At 47.3% G+C, this 18,283-nt stretch overlaps 1 protein-coding gene across 1 annotated transcript in view; it reads left to right on the top strand.

Annotated features, from left to right (window-relative positions):
- Positions 1-15,776, top strand: part of LOC104074561 (neurogenic locus notch homolog protein 2-like) — a gene marked incomplete at its 5' end in the record, with an annotated part of 20,520 nt that extends 4,744 nt beyond the window's left edge. Inside the window, 12 exon segments of the mRNA XM_009574719.1 lie at positions 1,871-1,983; positions 2,543-3,072; positions 3,850-4,197; positions 4,433-4,575; positions 5,434-5,644; positions 6,272-6,368; positions 6,867-7,035; positions 11,743-12,044; positions 12,393-12,540; positions 13,025-13,122; positions 14,003-14,677; positions 14,680-15,776. Of these exon segments, the coding sequence (XP_009573014.1) occupies positions 1,871-1,983; positions 2,543-3,072; positions 3,850-4,197; positions 4,433-4,575; positions 5,434-5,644; positions 6,272-6,368; positions 6,867-7,035; positions 11,743-12,044; positions 12,393-12,540; positions 13,025-13,122; positions 14,003-14,677; positions 14,680-15,348 (3,503 nt within the window).
- Positions 15,777-18,283: the final 2,507 nt, after the last annotated feature.

The following is an 18,283-nucleotide window of genomic DNA, read 5'->3' as shown; positions in this document are numbered from 1 at the left end:
TCCCTACACCATGTCTCCGTTTTTAAACCTTCTAAGAAATTTGGCTTCCAGAGCTGTCTCAGACAAAGGAATCTCCTGAGACACTTGGCTGCCAGGATTTTTTTTCTGTGGTACTTTTCTCCCCTTCATAATTTCACATTTCTAATATTGGAAGTGCAACTGTTCATGTGTCAGCTGCTCCATGGCTTTTCCTTTTGCAAAGCAGCATATGAATTTTCTCTATAAATCAGTGTCATGGTACCCATAATTAGCTTTTGGCCTTCTTTTCTACTCCTTGCTCCCTTTCTTCCTTACATTGGTGATTTGGTCAGAATGGAATACTCTATGCATAGACAGACTGTACATTCCTAGCTTAATGATGTGATCCTTCCACAATCCAACTTTGAATCACAGCTTTGCAAGAATTTCACACTGTGCAAACTTATGTCTCACTCTCTCTAGATCTCTTCTTTGTTAGTATTGCTGCTATTCTGCTTTCTGCCTCCCACTGGGCATAAGTTTGGGCTAATAGTCTCCAGATGTCTCTTAACTTTCAGCTTTCCAGTTTCCATGTCAGTTTAACTTCGTATGTATTCAGTTTTCCTCCGTTAAAACCTTTCACTTTCCCTGCTTACCAGTGACCTTCTCTGCCTGCTTTGCCAGTAGTTTTTACTCTTTTTTTTTTCCTTATAATTTAAAGATGCTGTGATTTTCCACTAAATTTGTGTTTGTCAGATGCAAAGAAATTGCAAAGACATCCATCTGAAGAATTCATGTAGTAGTTTTTGAATGCATTACCTAGACTGACAGAAGTAGTTCCTAAAGCAGTGACATATGAGGGAAATGGAGCCAGGCTAGCTGGTGGGACACTGGTGCAGGTCATTAGATATGTTTGTATTTAAGCCCATCTGTTAAGCTTGCTTTTATGAATTATGCCTCATTTTGCTTCTGGCTCTCATGGAAGGGTTGCTGGAACTTGCGGCGTGGGGAATGCAGACCTGCTGCAGCCTAGGAGGAGCAGGGAGAGCTGCTGTGTCTCAGACATGAAATCTGTCTGGAAATATTAGGCACAGAGGGGGAGCATGCTTCTTCCTCTAGCTGTTCGTCTTCTGCGCATTCCACATTGACCCTTCTGCCTGGGAGGGGACGGGGGTGGCTTTGCTGTGGTTTGTGACTGATAGGATGCCAGGACTCCGTGGGCCATCCTGCCCTGTCTGCTCCTGTCTGCGAGCAGTAGTCTTGGCTGCACATGTGTGGAGACTTCTATTAACTTTTTCCTAGGGGGTCCAAGTCATTCTTAGGTCATCCTCATCTGTTTAAATTCTGGTGTCGGAGTTTGACTCTGGGAGCTGCTGCAAATGCTAGTCAGTGCACTAAGACCTCTCTGTAGCTGATCAGTCTGAGGAGGCTCCGCTTGCTTGTCCTATTCACTCATGTTGCAGCTGATCCTGAGGGTTGTTCATTTATGGTTAGAGAGTGATTTGCCTTTGGACTCACTGAACATCTCCCAAAAAGTAAAGAAGTCTTAGGAATCCCCAGATTGATGTGGTACAGCACCTTCAGCCTCTGTGCCTGGATGACTTGGGGTTGACAGCAGCAAATTCTGTCTTCGTGCAGGATTGCATGCATTCCTGAGGAGGCAGACAAGGTGGACTGTCTCCAAATACCCCTTGTGGATTCTGGGGTTGTGCCTTCCTCTGCCACTACTTTGGCAACTCCTTAGAGGCCATGTGTTATCTATGAGATGTCCCCTACCTGTTCTGAGGGGAAGGTCTCACTGGAGTGTTTGGCTCGTTGGCTGTTCCTTGGGAGTGTTCTGCTTTGTGATGCTTTTTGATACGCGCACACATACATTTCTCTCCTCTCTTCTCCCTATGTGTGTACATCTCAGGTCGTCACTGTGAAAGTGTAATAGATGTGTGTCCCCGGAAGCCTTGTCAGAATGGAGGTACCTGTGCTGTTGCCAGCAATATGCCGGATGGGTTCATCTGCCAGTGTCCTCTGGTAAGCATCGTATCCTGAAACTGGATTGCCTGCCTCAGCTGTAGAGTTCTCTGGCTATGGTCTCATTAGTTTACTGGTCCACTGTAGGTGAAAGTTATCTTTTCTGTACTACTTGCAAAGCTGTGTCCTTGGATACTCTTTACCCACATCCTTTAGTTTACCTACTTAGCTGGGAAACCTAGGGCTTCCAGGTGCCCTGGGAGGGTGATGCTGCCTGTTCCTACCTCAAACAATTCTGCTATTAAGGAAGGATAGCTGGCTTTTCTGTCTTAAACCTAGCATTAAATTTTGACGATTTTTTTGCTATCCTGTGTTCTCTGTGCTTACTGCAAGATTCCCCTTGTTCATGGCTCTTCTAAGTCCATTTCAAAATGTAACGGAGCCTTGTAAATTCCTAGTTTATCCCTGAGGCTAGATCCAGAAAATCATGGCTCCTGCAATGAGGCTAGAGGAATTACGGGGGAGAAGGGGTTTGCACGTGATACCTTGCCTCCAGCCTTCAGAGCGTTGAAGAATAAGTTTGTGAGCCTGGTTGTTTTGCCTTTTTTTTCCCCTTTAGGGTTATTCTGGAGCAAAATGTGAGTTCAGCAGCCATAGTACTTGTGGACAAGTGAAATGCAAGAAGGGGGAGCAGTGCATCCAGACATCTTCTGGTCCACGGTGCTATTGTCCCAAGCTGTCTGTGGGAGAGGAATGCCAGACAAACACGGGTTGTGCCAGTGCGCCCTGCCAGAATGGTGGAAGCTGCCACCCTCATTCTCAGCCTCCTTACTATTATTGTCAGTGCCCTGTTCACACCCAAGGCAGCCAGTGTGAACAGCCCGTAACATTCAGCCCAGAGCCCCGAGGATGTTTGGATTCCCAGTGTGCAGAAAAAGCAAAAGATGGCTATTGTGATGAAGACTGTAACACTCATGCCTGCCAGTGGGATGGAGGCGACTGCTCCCTGACAATGGAAGATCCTTGGGCTAACTGCTCCTCTTCATTGCGCTGCTGGATGCTTTTCAATGGACAGTGTGACGAGTTCTGCAACACGCCCGAGTGCCTGTTTGACAATTTTGAATGTCAGCAAAATAGCAAAACATGCAAGTAAGGCTTGATCCTGAGAACGGTTTCTCTGTGTCACTAATATATCTCCTGCTAGCGCTTTCAGTAGTCGGTACGCTTCATGCCTGCTGCTCCCATCTCTTCTGTTGTTTCTGTTGCTGGTCCTTGGTTTTGCTGAAAGTTTGACATCAAGGAGTTTCCGCTGCTTTGTGTACTTTTCGTCTATTTTTGGAAAGAAGTTCTGGAATTTGTATGCTATGAACTAAGCTGATAGCCTGAGCAATGGTAATGTGTTAACCTGCTTGATGGATGTGCCCTGCTTTCTGTGGAGGCGTTTCACCTTGTACTAGATTTTAATAGTACTGCCTCCTATCCTGAATTTCACTCCATACCAGCAATACCTGTATTTTTATCCTAGCTGTATTTGCTATCTCTGAATGTGTTTTTCAGCTTGTTTGTCCTGGCACTTCTTTCTCTTCAGTTATTTGTGATAAATGCTACAGCTTTGCTGTGATGATTCTCCCTTGGTGAGGCAGGAGGTGTTATAGCTTTATCTTAGTAAACAGAATAAGCAGTTCTCTTTCACTGGTACCGGAATTGAACCACGTGTCCTTGGGGTGTTCTGTGCTTCCTACTTCCACCCTGCCAGATTGCAAGCTTATCCTGGGGTTATATTTCTTCTCCTTATATCCTGAATATGAGTGTTATTTTACCTCAAACGATTATGAAGAGTGTAAGGCCTTGGCCCCTAGACTGGCCCCTAGACTGTACAGAATGTGTATGTCCTATATGCTGCCTGTAACCCTTTCACTGTTCTAGGTATGACAAGTATTGTGCAGATCACTATGCAGATGGCCGCTGTGACCAGGGCTGCAATAGTGAGGAGTGTGGCTGGGACGGTCTGGACTGTGCTGGTGACAAAGCAGAGAAGCTGGCAGAAGGGACGCTAATAATTGTGGTCTTGATGCCCCCTGACGAGCTGCTGGGTGATGTTCGCAGCTTCTTGCGCACTTTGGGAACTCTCCTGCACACCAATCTGAGAATCAAGCTGGACTCCCAGGGAAACCCCATGGTATTCCCATACTATGGGGAGAAATCAGCAGCACGGAGTCGGCGATCGCTTGTGGTCACTCGCAAGCACAGAGAACTAGAGCAAGAGGTCATCGGGTGAGTGGATGCCTTTGCGTTCCTCTGGTCTTGTTATGCTGGTAGCTCTCTGGGGCATTCTGGACCTTCTGGGGCTGTAGCCCATCTGTGTTTTTATGAGCAAATGTAAAGCTATTGCACCTGCCAAATTCGGTGCTGGGGTGGAAAGATTAACTTAAAAGGCCACAGTTTAACCTAGTGCTTTGGCAAAAGTTTCTGCTGCTGACTTCTTTGCCCTTTTACTGTGTTTCTGCAGCACCAGGGTGTTCCTGGAGATAGACAACCGTCAGTGTGCAGAGGATTCGGAGCAATGCTTTCAGAACACAGAAGCTGCTGCAGCTCTCTTAGCTGCTCAGGCCATCAAGGGCATGTTGCCCTATCCTTTTGTGTCTGTCCAAAGTAAGTAATTGCAGAGGGAAAATGGCTTGTGGAGGAAGGCAGTCAGTAAACGAGCTTGCAAAATTCATGCTCAGATTATTGATCATGTGTCTCACTGTTCAGTATGGTTTCTGGGAGCTAATTTATTCGTTCCCAGTTATAGAAGTATGCATGTACAATATACCTATTCTGCTCTGAGAGGACATCTGGTTAGTAAGGCAGGGCATTTAAGTTTGGAGCCAAGTCATTTTAATACCTGTAGTAATTACCTGAAACAGTAATCTCTCATGTACTGCAGTAATGTGTCATGCACTGCAGTGATCTTGGCTGCACTAAAAACCATTAATGTGCTCTAAGCCATGAATTCAGTGAAAAAGGTGCCATTGGTGGGCAGGGGAAGGCATTCCTCAGTATCCAAGACGTTTTGTTCTCTGGCAATATGTAATCCCTTTGATTTCTGCTCCCCTCTCCCTCAGTCTGAGGCTCAGCTGCAACCTCGTACTAGATTGGTAATATCACTATTTCTAGTTGGGTCATGCTCATATCTTTGTGTAGATCAGCGCTCTCTACACTGGTTCAGGGTGGCTGTCTTCAGCTAGCAGGACTCTTGAGGAAGAAGCAAGATCTTCCGTTCAGCAGTCATATACTCTAAAAAATACTTTGAGAAACAAGATCAAGAGAAGCCAGAAAGACAGGATGTATTCTTAAAACAGTTGCAGCAGAGCCTAAACTTCCTCAAGCCTTTGCTCTAAATGCATCACAGTGTAGAGACAATACACACTCTGTGGGGAAGACTCCGAGTGAGAAAAGAAAGTATGTGGATTGAAGATCATTGTCTCCACTTTGTTAATCTCATTGTATTTTAACTGGAATTTGTAGGTGAACCCTTGTTACCACCGAAGACCCAGTTGCTTTACCTACTTGCTGTGGCAGCTTTGATCATCCTCTTAATCCTTCTCTTGGGTGTGATGATGGCAAAGCGTAAGCGCAAACATGGTTCGCTCTGGCTCCCAGAGGGCTTTATTCTGCGCAGGGATCCTAGTAATCATAAGCGCAGGGAGCCAGTTGGGGAAGATGCTGTTGGACTCAAGTAAGTTTGCATTTAGGCCACTGACAGTGTGTGTGTTAGTGTGTTAGAGGATTTTGAGAACGTGGTGTATAAATCTTTCATTAAAGGCACTTAACTCCATAGAGAAAGCTGCCTTTTAAGCTAAAACTTCTTAGGCTATTTCTCTAAATTTTAATACATCTGTTTTAGACAGAATAACTTTAATTAACTGTAATCTATAAAATGCTAGTAAGGAATCTAATCTCCTGGTTATGTTTGGTTTTCTGACACTCTGTTTAGTTCAGTGGTTAGGTATTGTTTGCATAATTTCCTCCTGGATTAGGTGTGACATTTTTAGGTTGATGGGTGACAATGAACTTTTAATACATCTAGCTCAACGCGTTAAAGACATGACTCAGAAATAATGGAAAGTTTCAAAAGAAGAATCCCATTTATGCAGTTTTGGCTTTCCATTGAATTAACCAAGTTTGCAGTTCTAATTGCATTTAATGCCACTGTTGATTGGCTGAGATTTCTAATTTCTTGGTCCCTCTGTTTGCAAGCTACCACACTTGCAAGCATCCCATCCTTGGTCTCTGCAGGCTAGTATAGGAAGCAGTAGTAGCACCTGGTCAGCCTGCAAAGTGATGCGTTCTCCTTGTTTGTTAGAAATCTATCAGTCCAGATACCAGAGGGTAACCTGGCAGATTCTGGACCAACTGAACACTGGGCAGGTGATGGGGGACCTCAGCCAAAGAGAGCAAAGGTAAGGAGCTCCAAGACTTGAATATCACATGCTTACCACTGAAACTGCTCGTGAGGAAAACAACTTCCAGAGTATGCCCCTTGCTCAAAACCTCCCTTTGCTTAGAGGTTTGTAATACATAACTAACGATATCTAAGGAGCAAATCCTCGGGTTAACACTGCCACCACAAGCCAGTAGAGAAACCAGGTAACTTCTGTTCCAGTGTCCCCTCCCTACCCAGGCCCTGCTGCATCAAAGGGAAGAGAAGGTTAACAGTAGTATAATGTCTTGCAGTTCAGGCCTCATAATATATGGTGGGAGTGTGAAAGTTGGGAATGCCAAGCAGAGGTAAATGGAGACCATCATTAGCTTAAAACAAAAAAAAAAAACCAAACCCCCTCCGAACAAACTCAAAACTAAAAAAAAACCAACAAGGCAAGGAAAACCCCAAGAACTTTCAGTGTCTTTGGCCACTTGATGAGCATTTTGAAGCAACTGCTTATTTTCCAACTGCTCAGGCTGAGGATCAAGCCTTGCTCCCGGAAGGTGATGAGCAGATAGATCAGCGCCAGTGGACACAGCAGCACTTGGAGGCGGCAGACGTCTGTGGGAGCACGTCACTAGCCCTTACACCACCTCAAGCAGATCAAGAAGTGGATGTTCTGGATGTCAATGTCAGAGGGCCAGGTCAGTACTCTGAGTGTCCATGTGTTCTGCCAGCCAGCCACCGACCTCCCCTGTCTCCAATGGCTGGGACTGCTAACGTTTAAAAATTATATGGAGTATACAGGAAGACCAGCAGAAATTTTATTGTACTCAGGGAAAGCTCATGTGCGCTCCAGAAGAGAAAGCTGGAGAGATTGGTTCATGGTCTGTAGCACATGGAATATCATGTAACCAGGAGAAAAAGAGTTCACTTAGCAAGCACCTGTAGGAACTACAGCTATAGGATCTCCTTTATAACAATGCATGCCCAAAAGATATTGTCAGAATGCCATTGCGGCAGAAATTTGGAATGCCTACTTGTGCTGGAAATAACCCCCAGCTTCCCCAGCTGGATCACTGCAGAGATTTATGCCAGACTTCGCTAAGGACAAACTTTGCAGGGTTTATGCCTGAGGTGTCTGTTATCTGGGGTGGAAGCAAGGGTGGCCTTTTCCTGAATAAGATGACTTCTGGCAGACAGTATAGCCTGATGAGCAGTGTGTGAGACGTCTGCCTGGGAACAGAGCAGCAATGCAGCAGCTTGTTAATAATTTTTTTTAACCACTGATTTATATCCTCAGCTTACAGTTATCGATTCATTGAATTCGTAACACAACAGTGAACTTTGCGTGTTAAAAGTCTCCTTCACACGCGCACACAGGCTTGCTCTCTTTCAGTCTCAAATGACTAGATGCAGTAAGAATGCTCTGCTGCTTTCTGTAAGTGTAGCACTAAGGCTGTGTAACCTGGTAGGGCACTGGGTGGGTCATCTGGTAATAACTGATTCCTGTGTTCTGAGAGGAGAGAGTTGACCAAGAACTTTATCCTTTTTTTTTCGGAAGAGCTGCAAGCATGGCTCTTGTTCGTATGCAGAGAGGTGATTCTGATGATATTGCTGCAATTGCTTTTTATTGGATTTAGTGGGAATATTTCCATGTAATTTAATGATGACTGGACCCATTCTCTCCGTTCCCTTCTATTGTCTTTTCTGCTCATTGACCCGTTAGCTCTCCTAAATGCAAAGGGAAGGAGGGATTTCTGTGTAATGAGTGTGAGAACATAAACCATCAGTTTCTGCCAAATTCAAGCTTTTCTTTATTTCCCCTATTGAAGCTTCTAGTTGTGTGGCAGGGTAAAAGCTTTCCAAGTGCAGGCAATAATGTTCTTGAGACTTCAGACTGCTTATTTTCACATTCACTCCAAGCTTTGTCCAACAACAGCAATGGAATAATACCTGCGAGTTGCTTTCCTGCCATTCAGATACAACTGTGAAGCTTGCAGCAAGCTGCTGTAAGCTATCTCCCTCTGCGGCATCAGAAGCAAGCAGCTGAGTTACTGTCAGGAGAAGAAATAGTTTTAAAAGTCTGAGAAGTGTTGGAGTAACGGGTTAGTAAGGAGGGGTAGGATTCCTCACAGTTAAAGTAGCTGTTCATCTGCCCTGGCCACCTTCCTCTTCTTTTGCAAGTAGAGGGAAGAAATAGGCAGTTCATCTCTGTCTCAAGCAGAAGTCTCCTGAAGACTAGATGGTTCACACTCCAGTAATGCTTCGCTGCCCTTAATTACAAAGGGTGTTGAGGCTGACTGACTTGGGTGCAGGTGTCTGGGCTGGAGCCATCTGAAGCCGGGTGAGTTAGATCCTGGCCGCAGGTCCAGGTGGCAGGTAGAACAGTAGAGATCTTTTCTAGAGAGAGGAGAGGCAAGTCGAAATGCCTCGGTGTACCAAGGGGTTGTTCCCTCTCTTAATCCAGCACTTTCTGCAGTTTCTCGAGTTTAGGGGGATCCAAGGGGTCTCCTACAGAAGTATTGCCTAGAGACTTTGCCAGTGGGTTCTTAACGTTCAAACTTTCAGTATATTGTGCCTGTATGAGTCCTTCAGTTGTACCTATCTGGTGAACTTCTGGCTTTACCATCTCACTGTGAGTTTTACATTTACTCAGGGGCTGTCTTCTTGAAAGACAGCAAACAGAGGAGTTTTTATAAAATGCTGCTGTCACCTTTGTGTCCCCATGCTGTTCTTTCTCTGTGTCCCCCAGAGTGGTGAGGACATTCTTTTCACTGGAGTTATTGTGAGTGTGTAACCAGGGTAATGCAATTATAGGCATAACTGGTAACACCACCTATAATTAAAACTGATTAACTGTCCCTATTATATGCCCCTCTTTTTCAGTTACTAAAACTTCAGTGGTTCGGACTGGAATTTTCCATGCTGTGTGTCTGCCTCCAGCTGGATCCTTTTGGGTTCGTTTCCAGCTATTTCAGAGAACAAGCTTGAAAGAGGAAAAAAGACATTGTGTCCTCAGCTTTTTTTCTAGTAGTCCATCAACCACTTAATTGTGACGGTCTAGCTGGATGTGCTTTTTGCTAGCCTCATAAAACTACTCATGTGTGGCCAGCTTACAAAGCTCTGAAAAGAGCTGCACATACCTGAGACACTTTTTGGAAGGTGGCAGCTAATTTTTCCAAGGATTTAATGCATACTATAGCTGTGTCCCTGTAGAGCAGCTAGGCATGATCCGTCCAGGACTACTGCAGTGATTGAGCAAGCAAGACCTTTCCTGCAAGTTTTTTTCCCAAGGCTGTGGTGCTGGAGAAAAGGAAAGCTCCTTTCTGTGCTCCGTCTCTCTGTTCTTTGTGTTGGGGCAGTACGGAGGAGACCACAGCCTGACTTGAATACTGAGAAGTATTCATTTGGGACAAGGAAGCAGAGCCAGCAGTGGGAGGGAGAAGCACAAAAGGAGGTATAGCCTTGGCCAACGGGCCAGAGGGTCTATAGCCAGGACTGGATCTTGGAACTGAAGCCAGGCCCATACGTCAGCACTTCGCTGCCGTCCAACAAATCCTGAGAAAGTAGCTCTGCGAAAGCCTGCGTGCCCTGTGACTGTGAGCCACTAGGAGGAGCGTGCATGCTGCTGCCGCCAGCCTGGCTGGGGAGCAGCTCTGGAGGCCACAGCCCTGATCTCTGCGGGTGCTCGATGCTGTTCCCTGTGGTAGAACGATAGATTTCTAGAAAGTTTTGGAACTGCCGTAAAATAGAGAGTCAGGAAAGCCTGGTGATCAGAAGTCGGGAAGTGGGTCAGGGCATTAGAACTCTGTATGTTACTTTCAATAGGAGATCATCGCCTTGTTTATCTGCACAGAATCCTAATTCTGCCATTTCTGCCTTTCTGCAGGGCTCACGCACTTCATTCAGTGCAGATGGTGCACTGTGGATTGAGAGTTGTGCAGGCAGGGAAGCTGTTGTCTGTAGGGTCCAGGAAGGTCCCCCGCTTGTACAGGGAATAAATCAGGCAGTTGCTGAAAAATTGTCTTGAATTTCTGCTAGCAAGCCACACTGGAGAAGGAAAATTTGTGTTCACTTTTGCAGAGCTCCAGTGGGGCGCTTAGCACTGAGTGTTTCACTCTTGCTGCCATCTTAGTCCCTCTTATTTTCCAGGTGCCTACAATGTGTGTGGAGTAAAGCAGTAAAATCAGTAAGCAAGCATTAGTGTCTACAGTTGGAGTCTTTGGTTTTAGGTAATGAATATGCTGTAAAGTTCAGTGTGTGCTGAAACTGAAGCACTTGGCATTTGATAGGTTGCTGAAAATATATGGAGATGTTTCATTATCAAGGGTGAAAAATAAGCAGCATGAACTAGTCTTCCTGGACCACTCTCTCTGATCAGCAGACAGGGAGGGGAGGTTCTTCCAAGGGAGCTAAGTTAAATTAGAAGTTTGGAGGAGCCTTTCTCCTTCCAGTGGCAATGGAAGGGTCCTGGTTGGGTGAATGTGAATTTAGCCTTTGTGGATGTCCCATCAGTGTGAGCCCATCACTGGAGACTTGTGGAGAGACACAAGTATCTTTCAAAGCACTCAAACTGTGGTGAGACTTCCAGCAATTTGTAGCTGCGGACAATCCATGCTGCGATGGAGGGCGGGGTAGGGAACAAGGCATTGCATATGTGTAGAATGCTACTGGTACACCAGTGAATAATACTGGATTAGATCCTGTTCCATGGTCCCTTCCTAATGGTGTACTTCTGTGGAACTACAGCGTGTGCTTGATCAGTTTGTTTAGGGCTCTGGTCATGGATGTTATTAAAAGCAAAATGAGGCTGGTTCAGGCAGTCATACTGTGGTGCTTTTCAGCTTTGAGTGCTTGACTCACAACTTCAGGGTCCTTCTAATGAAGACTTCGGTGTGTAATAGATGTAAAGGCTTTTGTCTGCATTTCTCTTCAGGTTACTATCTGCAAAATGCCACCAATAATCGGTGGCTAGTTGTCCAGTAATTTTTCTCTGTAAATGGTTTCTTTTCTCCAGGTATGTGATTAGAACATCCACGTGAATAGTTATACTTAGTCATCTGAAGTCTTTGATTTTTATAGCCCTTGTTTCTCTTTAGGAGCTTAGCTAGCCTTTACATTTTGAGGATGTTTTTCACTTTAGCAGCAAACATTTTTTGTTTTATAATGATCTTACTTATTTGAGAAGTATCGTAAGTTCTGTTGGGATTGCAGTAAGTATTAAAGTCCTGCTTGGAAGGAAAACAACTCACTAACTCTGGGCTTTAAGATAAGAGATGACGTCTGAGTTAAAGTGACTGGAGGCATTGTCTCTAGCTGTAGGTGCTCAAGGGGAGAGGATTGCGTGAGGGTTTCCCTTCCTTTGCTGTCACCGTCAGGTTGCTATGATAACATCTCTTCTGTTGCAGACGGATGTACTCCGCTTATGTTGGCATCTCTGCGTGTGGGCAGCTCTGATATTAGCGAGGATGATGAGGATGCAGAAGATTCCTCAGCAAATATAATAACAGATTTGATCTATCAAGGCGCCAATCTGCAGGCCCAAACAGACCGTACTGGGGAGATGGCACTGCACTTAGCAGCCCGTTATTCAAGAGCAGATGCTGCGAAACGTTTGCTGGATGCTGGTGCAGATGCTAATGCACGGGACAACATGGGACGGACTCCCCTGCATGCAGCTGTGGCTGCTGATGCCCAGGGTGTCTTCCAGGTACAGCAGTCGAAGAACCCCTTTTAGATTAGCTGTGCTCTGTAATTACATGAGCCCGCTCTGTTCACTCACAGCTTTGCTCTCATGCCTTCCACAGTGTGATGGCCAGGCGAAACTGTATTTTACATCCAGTTTCCTCAGGTATTCATAGCTTGAAGAACTCAGCATGCATAAATCATCTGGCATGTATTTATTTGGTCTGTTTGCCTCTGTCACCTGTTATCTGGGTCCTTGCATTTCAGTGCTCAGGCTGCTTTTTCATTATAAAGTTTCTCTTGAGTTTCTGCCAAACCCTCAGGTTTGCTCTGTAGTGGTATTGAAAAAAAACTGTCTTCCCCTGTTGTCCAGATCCTGATCCGTAACAGAGTGACGGACTTGGATGCTCGGATGAATGATGGAACGACCCCATTAATTCTGGCTGCACGACTGGCTGTGGAAGGAATGGTGGCCGAGCTAATTAATTGCCAGGCAGATGTGAACGCCGTAGATGACCACGGTAATGTGAACATGACGTACTGGGCTGGGCAAACATTTGCCATGGTGCAAGCAAGGAGGGGTGGGCTTCTGCTCTGCTGGAGTGTGGGCTGCTCATAAATTCTGTAGCTAAATCAGACACGAGGCTCTCCTGCGGAAGTCCTCCCAGCAGTAATAAACTGCAAGCTGCTGCACAGTGGCTTGGTTAGACAGTCCTGGAAGAGAAGCAGTAGTAGTACGGAGTTGGATATACTGGGATTTTCTGGACTGCAGATATGACTCTGTGGACAGGTTATTTAAAAAAATAAAAAAATACCAGAGCAAGTGCTGAGAGTCCCATTGCAGTTTGGTAACATAGGTGTATGTCACAGCGTGGTGATTTCCAAAGTGTAAACGTGACTTCAGGACATGGTCACATGCTGTGAGCTGCACTGCAGTTGTTTTCTTCCCTCAGTGTACCCTGTCTATCCTTGGTTTGTTACTGAAGTTGTTGGGTTTCCCTGCAGGTAAATCTGCTCTTCACTGGGCTGCTGCTGTCAACAACGTGGAAGCAACACTAGTGCTGCTGAAAAATGGAGCCAACAGAGACATGCAGGATAACAAGGTACAGTTTGGGTGTGCTTACCACGGCTGTCCTTCCTAACACAAAGCATCTCTTTGCTGGTTGAAGTGAGCTAAGTTCAGATTTTCTAAACTGGGTGCTCAGTGCAGGTCTTCCAAACCCAGACTGTGTCTGGAACTCTCCCCAAGTGCTGAATGTCCTGTAGGCTTTCTGATGTGGGAGAGGTGTTCTCTTCCTTGTCTGGCCAAGTCCCGGGCATCAATGCTGTCCTGCTTTTCTTGCAGAAAACGAATGCAATATGCAGGCCAGAGTGAAGTGCTGCTGGTGTCAAGCAGCTGGATTCTGCTTAGCAGAGAGCCAGATCTGGCAGCACAGCAGCAGTCACATTTCCAGGGATCTCAGTGCAGGGTGGATATGGGGGAGAAGCCTCTCTGTTTGAGAGAGTCTGCACTGTGCACACCTCCTGTAGCTTCACTGTTAGTTTTTGCTCTTAGTCTTTGATTTCTTTCCTCTGCCTGGGGTTTCTTTTTTTTGGTTTATTGTGTGTTGCTCAGTGGATTTTAGAGCTACCAACAAGCTGCAGTTCTTCACTAGGCTGTTTTAGTCCTTTGTACCTTTCCCTTATAGGGGACAATGGGAGAAAGGCACCAGATGCTGTCACAGTTCCTCCAAGGACCCATGGCAGAATAGTGCACTTCCTGGTGGGATAGTTTAGCCTGTGTGCTCCATTGCCGTGTATGAAATAATCTCCTGTTATCTGCCTTTTTCAATGGGCACCTCTCAGGGTGGGTTGTTCTTGGAGACAATGCGACACTGCATTAAACAGTGCTTCCAGATGTTGCCGCACCATTAAGCGAGTGTTAGCTGTGAGTCAGTCCCCCCACAGTGAAGCCGCTAAAATACTTATTCTCTGTGTTTTTAGGAAGAGACACAGCTCTTCCTTGCTGCTCGGGAAGGCAGTTTTGAAGCGGCAAAAATCTTGCTGGACCATTTTGCCAATCGAGACATCACGGACCACATGGACCGCCTGCCCCGAGATGTGGCCCAGGATCGGATGCACCATGACATAGTGCAGCTTCTCAACGAGTACAATGTGGCGCACAGCCCCGCTGGGCACCCTGGCGCCATGCTGAACTCTGCCCTCTCCCCAGTCATCTGTGGCCCGAATAGGTCCTTCCTCAATCTGAAGCACGCTTCGTTAAGCAAGAAGTCACGAAAACCGAGTGCCAAAGGCATCATGCCCACGAACCTCACCAAAGATGCAAAGAGGAGAAGGAAGAAGTCCCTCAGTGAGAGCAAAGGGCAGTTTTCGGAGAGCTCAGTGACCCTGTCACCAGTTGATTCCCTAGAATCGCCCCATGCTTTTGCATCTGAACCAACATCATCTCCTGTGATGCCATCGCCGGGGGTGTTACACTCGTCGCCCAGCTCACTGCTGACTGCTCCATCAGTGCAGGCTGCGCACACGATGTCCTTCTCCAACCTCCATGAGATGCAGCCCTTGGGACGTGGATCCAGCACCGTGCTCCCGTCCGTCAGCCAGCTGCTTTCGCAGCACAGAACCACCCCTCCTAACAGCGGGCTTGGCAGGCTCCGGGGCCAGCCAATGTTTCCACCGAGTGGATGAACCGTATGGAGGTGAACGAGTCCCAGTACAACGAGATGTTTGGCATGGTGCCGCAGGTGATGCATTCACACCCCAGTGTTTCTCAGCAGAGCGGTTTGGTTCAAGCAGATACAAAGCACATGGGAGTGTCCAGGGAGTCTCTGCCCCCTATCATGACTTTCCAGCTGGTTCCCAAGGGTGGCATAAACCAGCAAGCACTGCCACAGCAGACCCAGTCAAACTGCGCTCAGAACATGGCTGGTCCTCTTAGCTCCATGTACCAGATACCGGATTTAGCTCAGCTGCCCAGCGCCTCATTCTCCATGGCTGCCATCCCTCAGCAGGACGGGCAGGTGGCTCAGACGGTCCTCCCGGCCTACCACCAGTTCCAGAGCTCGATGGGGAAGTACCCCACGCCTCCCTCACAGCACAGCTGCTACTCCTCGGCCACAGAACGGACTCCTAGCCACAACCGGCACTTACAAGGGGAGCACCCATACCTGACTCCGTCACCCGAGTCTCCAGACCAGTGGTCAAGCTCCTCCCCACACTCTGCCTCTGACTGGTCTGATGTGGCAACCAGTCCCAGTAACAACCAGCGCGGGCCGGCGGCCGCTCACATGACAGAGCAGCAGCGGAACAACATGCAGGTGTATGCCTGAAGGCTGGCCAAGGTGAAGCCCGATTAAAGCGGACTCCAGAACTCATGAAGGTCTTCCAGGATGGAAATGAAGAACCATTTTAGTATCCAAGAGTCTTAATGAGCCCAGGCTGTTCTTTCCTTGGAGGGACTGTGGTCGCTGTAGGCTTGTATGCTTTTATGCTAAACAGAGAACTGTAGAAGCTGGTGACGGAGAAGACCAGCTGGGTCACTTCTAACCAACTCCCATGCACCTTGGGTGTGATTGCTGTCTGCACTGGATTCTCCAGTCTGCTTTTAAATATGTTCCACCATTTCTCTGGGGAGACAGCTCTTCAGCTTAATGCATCTCATGGTCGTTTCTCCAGAAATTTAGCCAAAACCAGCTTTGTATCCTTATTTTGTTACTCCTTTTGTTACCCACATAACCTCTCTCTGAAGCACCTTCTACTAGTTCTCCTTGAGTTCAAATTGTCTTGTCCTGACACAGCTCAGAGCTGCACCCACATTCCTAGACCTCTCCTTTCTGTGGCCGCTCTTGCTCAGCAAGAGCCGGACTTCCCAGAACACCTGCAGGTCAAGTGACACCTTCTGTCACGCAGCTTCACCTTTCCTCTTCAAGAGCCTTTGTCTTCTACAAGCCCACTAACACCCCTTAGTGTTCTCACTGCCTGCCCCCCAGGTATTATGAGATTATATATACATATAGTCTTCTCCTAGGTCTTCCCCCCCGCCCCTTCTGAAAACGCTGGTCTGACCTGGTCTTCCCCCGCGGCGGCCTGTAGGCACATCTCTCCCGTGTTGTATGTCTTCCTCAAGACACGCCTGACCATTTTGACACACTACCCTCCCTGTGCCCCCGTCCTGCCAGGTGTGTCTGTGACCACCTTCACGGGCTCCCGTGCCGGAAGAGATGCCCTACAACCGATACAGGCCTTTTGGGAAAATCTTGGGATGAGCATGAGTGTTTCAAAACCTGATAACACAAGCTCCCAGCATTCTTGCACAGTACTCCCCTCCCCTCCATCCAAGGGCGGCTGTGTGTCCTGTCCTCCAGGTACCATATGCTGCCTCTTTATGGTATTATCAAGCGTCAAGGATGTCGTTACATGTTTGCGGTGTGTGTCCTTCTGCATCAGGAACAGTGTCCAGCCCTTTGAAAGTGCCCCTTTCGCTCCAGCCCTGGGGCAGGGCTGCCTTGTCTTCCCCTCCCAACAAGGAGGCTGCAGCACTGACTCCCGAGCAGGCTTCCAGCAGCAGCAGCGTGCTTCAAGCCAGGAGCTGGGCTTAAGCGGCAGACCAAATAGCTCAGAAACCGTTGTCCAATGCAGTTTGGTTAACAGGTTTGGGGCTGTCCTCTGCTCTCAGCTTCAGCCTGTATTGAGATTTCCCAACTGAGGTGCCCCACATGCTCTGTGGGATGGTAGTGCCATTTGTACTGCAGCTCCCCTGATATTTTTGGAGTTATGGAAGCCAGCTGTAGCTGACCTTAGGCAAACAGCTGCTCTTTCTGCTTTGTCCGCAAGAGTAACACTTCCCTGAAGGGCTCTGAACCGGTCAGCAGCCGAAGTGAACATTTCGAGGGATGGTTTGCTCCTACCTCTTCGGGGGAACCCTGCAGACACGCGTTCCAAAGAGATTAGGGCTGTCGGCTGCCGCCAAAGGACAGAGAAGGCCTCTCCCCTCCGAGCAGCGGCCATTCAGCATCCTACCATGTACAGTATTTTCTCCGATGTTTCTTTCCATTCTAATCAAGAGTAAAAGCTTTTTATTTCGATTCGACTCAATGGTACATGAAGGCAGGGCCTCAGGAGGAGCTGGTTCCAGGGGCTGTCCTTTTGGGCTGAAGTTTTTAATTCTGAAGTTACTGCTTTTTACGACGCACACAGCGTTCCCCGGCACGCTCACCGCAGTGTGTCCTGTGAATTTTAGCTGCAACCGACTCAGATCTCCGGGCAGGAGCCCGCAAGCTCCTGGAGGTCTGTCCAGGTACATGTTTCACTGCAAATAATGAAGTGTTGCTACATCAATGCTAAAGAAACAAAGGGCTTTTTCTCATTAGCCCCAAGTAACCAAGTGCCTTTTTATATATGTGGCTACCTTTTACAAGATGAGTGCTTTCTGTGGAATGAAGCCGGTTTCGTGCCGGGCGTGTTAATACGATGGCCCTCTGCCTTTCTTTTTTTTTTTAACTACTTGTAAAGATATCTCCTTAAGGTGGTATTTTATCTCATAAGTTGTAGAGTAACCATTCACACAGCAGCATTTTCCTATATTAATAATGGAAAATATTTGCTTATTTTTACATTTTTTATAAAAGTCTTTTATGAAAATAGTTGCTGCAAAATGTATAAGCAATTTTTATCCCCAGAATAAAGAGTATGTGCCCAGCATCTGTGTGCTGCTTCGTTTGTCTTCCTGGCTAACGCGGCACAGCCACTGGATTGTAAAGACAGGATTATAAACGAATCATCGGTGTACCATAGCTGTTCGGACCCCTGGCAAGGGAGGGCTCGTTAGGACCTCCACAGTCCACGTCAGGAGAGAGCTTTTGGGGATCAGGGGTGCTCTGTGCTGTGGCTCAGTAGCGCACGAACCTCACCACTCAGCTCCATGCAAGGGAGTTGTGCCTGGGAGCTGAAAGCAGCCTAGCTGGGTTGTGTAGGAGGAGGATTCTGGGTGTCTTCGTTAGCTGAGAGGGGGGCAGTAACCAGCAGCCAAGCAGCTGGGCGTACTGGGAAGGACAGGGAGGGACTGGGATGGAGCCTTTTTGAGGTGCTTTGAATAAGAGCTCTCGCTTGCCTGGGAGCTGGAGAAGGGCTGGGGCTTTTCTGTGGCTTTTAGAAAGGTTGTGGGCAAGCATGGGTCAGGCAGTGGTTAGTGGAGCCATGGATTCACTTGCCCTTTGAGGTCCTGCTTGCTTCCCTGGGCTGTATCTGTTCCTGCAGCTGGGAGGA

This window comes from Fulmarus glacialis, unplaced genomic scaffold (assembly GCF_000690835.1).
Source record: "Fulmarus glacialis isolate BGI_N327 unplaced genomic scaffold, ASM69083v1 scaffold14293, whole genome shotgun sequence".
Classification (NCBI taxonomy): Eukaryota; Metazoa; Chordata; class Aves; order Procellariiformes; family Procellariidae; genus Fulmarus; species Fulmarus glacialis.
The sequence above is the reverse complement of the archived record's forward strand: the minus strand, read 5'-3'. Positions and strand labels throughout refer to the sequence as shown.